General features: G+C 43.4%; 1 protein-coding gene across 1 annotated transcript in view; it reads right to left on the bottom strand.

Annotated features, from left to right (window-relative positions):
• RTF1 (RTF1 homolog, Paf1/RNA polymerase II complex component) overlaps positions 1-8,865 on the bottom strand; it is a 52,093-nt gene that overhangs the window by 4,538 nt on the left and 38,690 nt on the right. The window contains exons 7-14 of the mRNA XM_025919714.2: positions 4,978-5,113; positions 4,325-4,502; positions 3,285-3,367; positions 1,888-1,975; positions 1,687-1,794; positions 1,027-1,104; positions 283-404; positions 31-88 (exon numbers count right to left, since the gene is read on the bottom strand). Coding sequence (XP_025775499.1) covers positions 31-88; positions 283-404; positions 1,027-1,104; positions 1,687-1,794; positions 1,888-1,975; positions 3,285-3,367; positions 4,325-4,502; positions 4,978-5,113 — 851 coding nt within the window. The remainder of the gene's footprint in view (positions 1-30; positions 89-282; positions 405-1,026; positions 1,105-1,686; positions 1,795-1,887; positions 1,976-3,284; positions 3,368-4,324; positions 4,503-4,977; positions 5,114-8,865) is intronic.

The raw sequence follows: 8,865 nt of genomic DNA, 5'->3' as shown, positions 1-8,865 counted from the left end.
TCAGTGATCCAAATAAAGTTGTTTACTCACCACAAGGGCCTTCTCAGACTCTACGATGTTCCACTCCCGGTTCCGCTGGTTGATGTAACTGTGGGTGAGTAAAAGGGTGAGTCAGTCGGTTGGGGAAGGAGGGAGGGAACCACTGAGCCCTGACCCCTGACCCCGGAGCCTCATCCAGCCAGTGCAAGCACAGCATGTGCAAGGCCACGGGCTCACCTGATAACTGTGGCAAGGTCTGTGGGTCCGGGATAGGAGCCCAACCAAAACAGATCTGTAACACACCTGATGGCAGATATGTTCTTGGTCCGCTGGCGGTCCAGGGCCTCTGCCCGTTCCTCTAGCTCATTCAGCTGGTCTTGGATTTGTTTGGCCTTGTCCTGATCCCCCAGGTCCTCAGCCATGGCCTGCACAAGAGAGAAGTGTGAGTTTTTGGCTATGACTGGCTCTGTAACAAGTATCCCCTTACTTTCAGCACAGGCAAGACATCTCACGCAGTGAACAAATGACAGGAGATATGAAAGAACGCTGAAAACAAACTTTACAAATGCAAGGTATAATTCTTATTACAGTAGTAACACCTTGTCATATAGCTATCTGGCTCTGGGCCCCCGGTTGCAGCAATATCTAACATTAACCTTGGAACCCAGGCCCCATGGGGCTGACTCACCCTAACAAGGCTCACCCCATCGTGATGTGAAGAATGGAAAGCCACCCACCTCAGCTGGGTTTGGCAGTATCATTTGTTCAGACCCAGTGCTGATATTACCCTGGGTTCTGTCTTATTACACACGAAACTAAAGGGACTTTCTAGAAAGTAAGGGGAACAGAACAGACACAATCAATTTCAATTTATAGAAAGGAAAATGGCCAAGGGATGCTGCCTCACTGCCTGGAAAGCCCTGTGTTGCTTATGCTGGAGCCCAGCATTTCCCCCCAATCCTGCCACCACTAACTTAGCAGAGGATGAACAAGTCTGATTTCTACACCTTTCAGGATAAGGAAAGAGGTTCAAATGCAAGTCCTCACCTTTTCCTTTAGCAGCTGAGTCTTCTTCATAGCATAGTTGGGTGGAGCTTTCCTGAACCTTTCTTTCTCTTTTACAATCTGTACCAGAGAGGAGATACCAGCAGTGAGGTATTCCTAAACTAGTTTTGTAGACAGGCTAAATGAGCCCATTTTGGAGGCAAGCAGCTAGTTAAGAGGGGGCTGCTCTTCCTACAGCAGTGTCATGCCCCAGAGAGAGAAAGCGAGTTCATTCCAAGGGATACTATGCTGCTTCCAGGGTCACGGAGATTCTTCTGGGACAGTCTGAAGGAACATGCACCAATAAACAGCAGCAGCCCAGGGACCTGGTACTGTAAGGCTAGCCACTGTCCAAGAGAACAGAGATCAAAGAATTTTACCAAAATGTTTTGGAGAAAGGAAACTCATGAAGGACCAAGCCTAGCAGAATACAGATCCTTGAACTCTAAATACACGTCTTTACTCTAGGATTTCAAATGAGAGCGTATAGAGAAAATCTTAATGAATTATAAATAAAGTAGTAATATCAATATTCTCTCATCCTTATGCAATCCTTATGCAGAGTTAAACATATCAAGATATAGGGAAAGAAAAGAAAGTCATGATCTTCTCTAACACTGGTTCTTACTGAACCTCCAATCTCTGGGGTACCAGGTTTCTTACCTCTTCAATGTCCTGATCATTGAATTTATAATTAAGAGCTTCTTTAATAGACAATTCCTTCTTATTGATTTCATCTAGAGTGGGCAACTGCATGCCAGCAGAGAACATCTAGACCAAAACACGATAAAAGCTTATTAAGGGATTTTAGAGACTTTCTCAGGGTCTTCATGAACAATTGGTAGGTGCTATCTATCCACTTACCGCCTCTTTCCACTTCATGAATTCACTTTCAGTGAATTCCTGGTTTGAGACAAACTCTAGGCGGAACACTCGTTGGTCATTGCCATGCCTACATAAAAAAGAGAAAGCATCTCCAAGAATGGGTATGTTAACTGCAGTACCAGCAAAACAACCCTACCAGACTGTGAACCACCTATCTCTGTGGTTCTCAATCCTATCTGCCCTTTAGAATCATCTAGGAAGATCTAGAAATTCCAATCATCTAATCATCTAGGAAGACCTAAAAACTCTAATGCCAAAGCATCACTCTAGCTCAACTGAATCAGAATCTCTGGGAGTAGGAACCAGGCAATGAAATTAAACAAACAATACCTCCCAGGCTGTTTAATGGGCAGCCAGGATAAAGAATCACAGCTACCACTGGAAAAAAAAAACAACAACAAAACGACTTGTTTTTTTTAAAATGTTACAATCAACTGGCAGCGAGAATATGAAATACTATGTAGATATTTGAATGACAAGGAAATTCCATTCCTTAGAAAGAAACTGCTTTAAAAAAATTTTTTTTTTAATGTTTACTTATTTTTTTTTTGAGAGAGAGAGAGACAGAGTGAGAGTGGGGGAGTGGCAGAGAGAGAGGGAGACACAGAATCTGAAGTAGGCTCCAGGCTCTGAGCTGACAGCACAGAGACCGACACGGGGCTCGAACTCACAAACTCTAAGATCATGACCTCAGCTGAAGTCCGATACTTAACCGACTGAGCTGCTCAGGTGCCCCCCAACTGGCCCTTTTCAAGAAGACCAAGAAAGATGACAGTGCCAGGAGAAGAGAATGGAGACCACAGAGACCAAATTAGGCCATGCTACAGCTGGGTCTATTATCTGTTATTTTCAGTGATCCTGGCAAACTACTTCTATTCCTTTTCATATAGGAAATATTAGAGCCTAGAATTTTCAGGCTCTAAGAGGGCAGGGATTTTCATGTTTCTACTTTGTTTCTGCCTCTATCCTGATGCCCAGAACAGTGGCGGATAGCAAGCACTCAGTAAATATGTTACTGAAGAGAAACGAAGTCCTGAAAGGTGGCTTGACCTGTCAGATGATGAGGTTAGTGACAGCCAGAAATAGAAGCAAGCCTCCTGACCACGGTCACCAAGGAAATGCCTGCAGGGCTCTGGGATGAGGGGAGCTTGACATTTTCCTTCTCTATGTCCCACCACGTCTTGTCCCGGATCTCCCCTGTGAGAGGGAGACACCCTACCTTTCCCTACGGGCAAAGGCAGAATATAAGTTTCCCCTCTAAGTCCCCACTGGGCACAACAGAAATTTACTGTAACAAGAAACGTCACACTGGGAGAGAACAACAGCTCCAACAGGCAGTGCCTGTGCTGAGGCTGCCGCCGCCGCACCTCCCCTACCGTAGCTGTAGCCCTTTGTTTGTTCTGGTGCCACCAAGCTGGTAGACCTTGGCGGTTTCCACAACACCCGTGATCTCAGCCACCTAAGTGAAAGGACAGAGACACCAGTTAAAAACAGACTCTTTCAGAGCTCTCCACATCACTCTCTCTGGCTCTCCTGACCTAACTACAAAGAGTGACCCTGCACTAAGAGGAGCCCACAGCTGCCAGGCGTTCTGGGCACCATCCTCAGGTTTACAACCCAGATGGCCAAGCACCAGGCGCCCCACGCACAGAGTGAGTGAGCGCCAGGAGAGGAGGTGGTTAGCCTGGCAGGGCCCATTAGGAGCTTCCCCTCTGACCCAGTCCTCCCTTACTAAGGGGATACACTTGGGATTTCAGAGGTCAGTGTTATCAATCAAACATGAAGACCATGGAGGTCAGTTTCTGTTTGTCAAGCTTTCCGGGATGTGGCATGGCTGCTGGTCCTCACAGAAGGAGGTAAACACATATTAAAACCATACAACCCAGGATAAAACAAACAAAAACAAAAAGAAAAAACATCAAACAGCTATGTTCCAGCCATCCAGATCACAGAAGCAGTGCCAGAACTCACAAAACCACCTCTATTAGGTCAGAGGGTGGTTTTTTTGTGTTTTTGTTTTTAAACCTCAATATAATTCTGTTTCAGAAGTCTCTTGGTATGTAACATGGAAATTTTTCATTTATTTATTTTTCAAATGAACAAAGCTTCCAGATTATGTAACAACCAATGAATACTCCCTTCTTGCTGTTTCCCTTCTTGCTTTTATATGGAAGGGAAATAAAATTATTCTAAATCCAAACCCCCCCACCTTTGGGCTCCAAAGACCGTCTATAGTTCATGCAGGATCTCTGGTCACCTCAGACTGTCATTATTCTATGGGCGTCTCAATTAGAGTCTATTTTCCCATTAAATGGTGGCAGAAAAGTGACAGATCTGTGTCATTCAGCAGCTCCTATTCCAGTTGAGAATCATTATATTTAAAACACGGACAATTGTCCAGGAAAGAAACACCAACCCGGTAAACTGGTTTGCTGTTGTGGTTTCCAATGCCAATCCGTACAAAACATCCTGTGACAGTTTTAGCAAAGAAGGGCATGTGACACCAACGTTCCAGCTTATGCCGTGATAATCGAACCCGATTCAATTCCTCGGGTAAGGAGACGGGTTGTGATTTGGGAGGGATCTCTTCTTTCCTGTGAGGAATAAAGGACACTGAGAAAAGTGTTCCTCATAAAAACAGATCAAGATACATAAATACTACCGTTTCTTAAGACTTGACTTGACCAAAGTACATGTGATTAACCACCGAAGCAACAGGAAAGAGTGGTAATAGAATCCTGTTCCTAATGGTACTGTGAACTGTCTTCAATGACGTGGTCATCCCAGATAACCTATCAGAGTAAGAAAACAAATGGAAGCTCCAAGACGGTCTGAGGATGACATGAAGTCAGTTCCTACCTGCCAGGCCCAGACAAAATGTCCAGGGGTGCAGTTAGCTAAGAGCCAAAGGCAGGAGCATATTTTTTGGGGAACTCAGCTCTGCAATTGAAGGTGCTAAACCAAATCAAAGTTCACCATCCAAACAAGACGATTTTGGAAACTACACTAAGCTTCTTCCCAAAGAACCCACCTAATCCTGACTACTAGACCAAAATATACACAGCTTACTCCTCTTCTTCATCAGATGACGATGTTCTGGATGAGCGGTCTGACTTTTCACTGGACTTGTCATCCTCTTCCTCTTCCTCATCATCAGAGTACACCTCACTGGTTTTTAATGGCTGTTTTTTAGCGAGGAGCTCGGCTAAAATCAAAGGGGAAATGTTTACCCATGTTCTCTCAATAAGAAACTGAAACATCTTTCATACCTGAAAAAGAACTGGGACATGGAGCCCTGTCCTCTGTGGATTGCACTGTGATTACTTGGGTTATATACAGAGGCGAGTTAAACGAGAGTTAAATCATTCAGGCACAAGCCTCAACAGACAAAAAAAGGGGCTGGATGCTTGTTGCTAAGTGGGCAGAAAGCGTCACCAACTCTATGCACAGGTGTCTGTTATTACACTCAAGACACCTAAAGATGGGCAAGAAAGATGGGGAAAAATTTTATGATGTCTTTAGAGGGTCTTGGAGAAAAACTTTACTTTCAATTTAAAGTGGTCTTTTGTAACAACCCAAATGTCTGCACAGGGGAATGGCTGAATCACCTCTAGTACAGCCACCCAAATGGACCACTATGCAGCTATAAAAAAGGAACAAGCCATCACACTAAATCCTGAGTCAGAAAATATTTTTTGGAGGGGCAGACAGTAGATACTTTAGGTTTGTGCTTCATGTGGTCACTATTTCAACTACTCAACTTTGCAGCTGTAGATAAAAACCAGCTATAGACGGAGTGCCTGGGTGGTTCAGTCAGTTGAGCACCAACTTCAGCTCAGGTTGTGATCTCATGGTTTGAGTTACAGCCCTGCAATGGGCTCACTGTTGTCAGCCCAGAGCCTGCTTCAAGTCTTCTTTCTATCTCCTTCTCTCTCTGCCCCTCCCTCGTTTGCACACTCTCTCTCAAAAATAAACGAACATTAAAAAAAAAAAAAAAAAAAAGCAGCTACAAACAATTATGAAACAAATGGGCACTGCTGCTTTCCAATAAAATTCTATTTATAAAAATAGGTAGTCTAGGGGTGCCTGGCTGGCTCAGTCAGAGGAGCGTGAGACTCTTGTTCTCAGGGTCATTAGTTTGAGCCCCATGTTGGGTGCAGAGATTACTGAAATAAAACTTGAAAAAAGCAAAACAGGGCACCCGGGTGGCTCAGTTGGTTGAGTATCTGACTTCAGTTCAGGTCACGATCTCACATTTTGTGAGTTCGAGCCCCAAGTTGGGCTCTGGGCCTGCTGAGGATGCTCTGTCCTCCTCTCTCGCCCTCTCTCTGCCCCTCCCCCGCTTGTACTCACTCTCTCAAAAAATCATTAAAACATGAAAAAAAGAAAAGTGACCTGAAACAGAAGGAAAAGAACTTTCAAAAACAAAACAAAACAAAACAGGTAGTCTACCAAACACACGTGTGACATAAAAACTAAGGAATAGTTAGGAATGTATGGTGAGCTACCATTAACTTAAGATGGAAGGTGAATCTGTGTTCTTTTATTTAAAAATAAAAAAGGAAGAATATAAAAAAAAATTTTTAAGTGGTTGCCTGTTACAGAAGGGAGGCCAAGGGTGAAACAGAAAGGTATAGATATTAAACTTCTTTGAATAATACCTTGTTTAGTAGCTTTGAGGCTTTGATTTGGAACCCTGTATTTCTTTCCTTCTTTCAAAATTTTTTTAGAGAGATAGCATGCACGTGAATGGGAAGTGGGACAGAGGGAGAGAGAGAGAATCTTAAGCAGGCTCCATACTTAGTGTGGAGTCCGAAGTGGGACTCAATCCCATGACCCTGGGATCATGACCTGAGGAGAAATCAAGAGAAGGACGCTCAACCAACTGAGCCACCCAGGCACCTCCCACTTTTTTTTTTTTTTTTAAAGTAAGCTCTACACCCAACATGGAGCATGAACTCACAACCCTGAGATCAAGAGCCATGCTCTACTGACTGAGCCAGATAGATGCCCCTAGAACCTTGTATTTCATGTAATCATGGAACAAAATAATAATAAAAAGTTACCTCTACATATCACGAGCAAAATGAAATACAGTATTCAACTGAGAGCACAATCACACAAATATGGAACTGTAACAGGTAACTTTAAAATGCATTCAAAAGACAGACATATAGATCAATGAAATAGCCCAGAAAGAAAACCTTGCATATATGGTCAAGTGATTTACGACAAGGGTGTCAAAACCACTGAATGGGGTTGATACTTTTTGAAAAGTGGTGCTGGGAAAATTGGATATACCGTGTGCAAAAAAACCAAAAAACCAAAAAAACAAAACAAAAAAAACAAAACAGAAAGAAAAGAAAATGAAGTTAGATCCTTACTTTACACCATATGTGAATCAAAGGTAAATGTAAGAACTAAAACTATAAAACTTAGAAGAAAGCATAGGGGAAAGCTTCATGACTTTGGATTTGGCAATGATTTCTTAGATATGACACCAAAAACACAAGCAACAAAAGAAAAAAATTTAAGATAAATTATACTTCATCAAAATTAAAAACTGTATCCACTTAAGGATACCATCAAGAATAAAAAGAAACCGGGGCGCCTGGGTGGCTCAGTCGGTTAAGTGTCCAACTTTGGCTCAGGTCATGATCTCATGGTCCTTGAGTTCGAGCCCCGTGTCGGGCTCTGTGCTGACAGCTCAGAGCCTGGAGCCTGCTTCGGATTCTGTGTCTCCCTCTCTCTCTGACCCTCCCCCATTCATGCTCTGTCTCTGTCTCAAAAATAAATAAACATTAAAAAAATTTTTTTTAAAAAAAGAGTGAAAAGAAACCTAAAGAATGGAAGAAAATATTTGCAAATCATACATCTGATAAGGGATTAATATTCAAAACATTTGAAAAACTTACAACAAAAAACTAAGAACTTGATTAAAAAACTTTGCCCATTAAAAAATGGGCAAAAAGGGTGCCTGGGTGGCTCAGTGGGTTAAGCATCTAACTCTTGTTTTTGGCTCAGGTCATGATCTCACAGGTTGTGAGATGGAGCCCTGGGCAGGGACCCTGCTTGGGATTCTCTTTGCCTCTCCCCCATGACCATGCTCTAAACAAATTGAAACAAAAAATGGATAAAGGACTTGAACAGACACTTTATCAAAAAAAGATACCCTGGGGCGCCTGGGTGGCGCAGTCGGTTGAGCGTCCGACTTCAGCCAGGTCACGATCTCGCGGTCCGTGAGTTCGAGCCCCGCGTCGGGCTCTGGGCTGATGGCTCAGAGCCTGGAGCCTGTTTCCGATTCTGTGTCTCCCTCTCTCTCTGCCCCTCCCCGTTCATGCCCTGTCTCTCTCTGTCCCAAAAAATAAACGTTGAAAAAAAAAAAAAAAAAAAAAAAAGATACCCTAATGGTCAATAAGTGCATGAAAAGATGCTCAAAAGCACTAATCATTACGAAAATGCAAATCAAAACCACATGAAACACCACTTTGTTTTTTATTTTTATTAAAAAAATTAAAAAAAAATTTTGTTTTATTTATTTTTGAGAGACAGAGAGACTAAATGCGAGTGGGGAAGGGGCAGAGAGAGAGGGAGACACAGAATCCGAAGCAGGCTCCATGCCTGACACGGGGCTTGAACTCACAAGTTGTGAGATCATGACCTGAGCCAAAGTCAGATGCTCAACCAACTGAGCCACACAGGCACCCCCAAGAAATTTTTTTTTTTAAAAATTTTTTTTTTTTTTTTCAACGTTTATTTATTTTAGGGACAGAGAGAGACAGAGCATGAACGGGGGAGGGGCAGAGAGAGAGGGAGACACAGAATCGGAAACAGGCTCCAGGCTCTGAGCCATCAGCCCAGAGCCCGACGCGGGGCTCGAACTCACGGACCGCGAGATCGTGACCTGGCTGAAGTCGGACGCTTAACCGACTGCGCCACCCAGGCGCCCCAAGAAAT

Source organism: Puma concolor, chromosome B3 (genome assembly GCF_028749965.1).
Source record: "Puma concolor isolate L17-30 chromosome B3, mPumCon1.1.hap2, whole genome shotgun sequence".
NCBI lineage: Eukaryota > Metazoa > Chordata > Mammalia > Carnivora > Felidae > Puma > Puma concolor.
The sequence above is the reverse complement of the archived record's forward strand: the minus strand, read 5'-3'. Positions and strand labels throughout refer to the sequence as shown.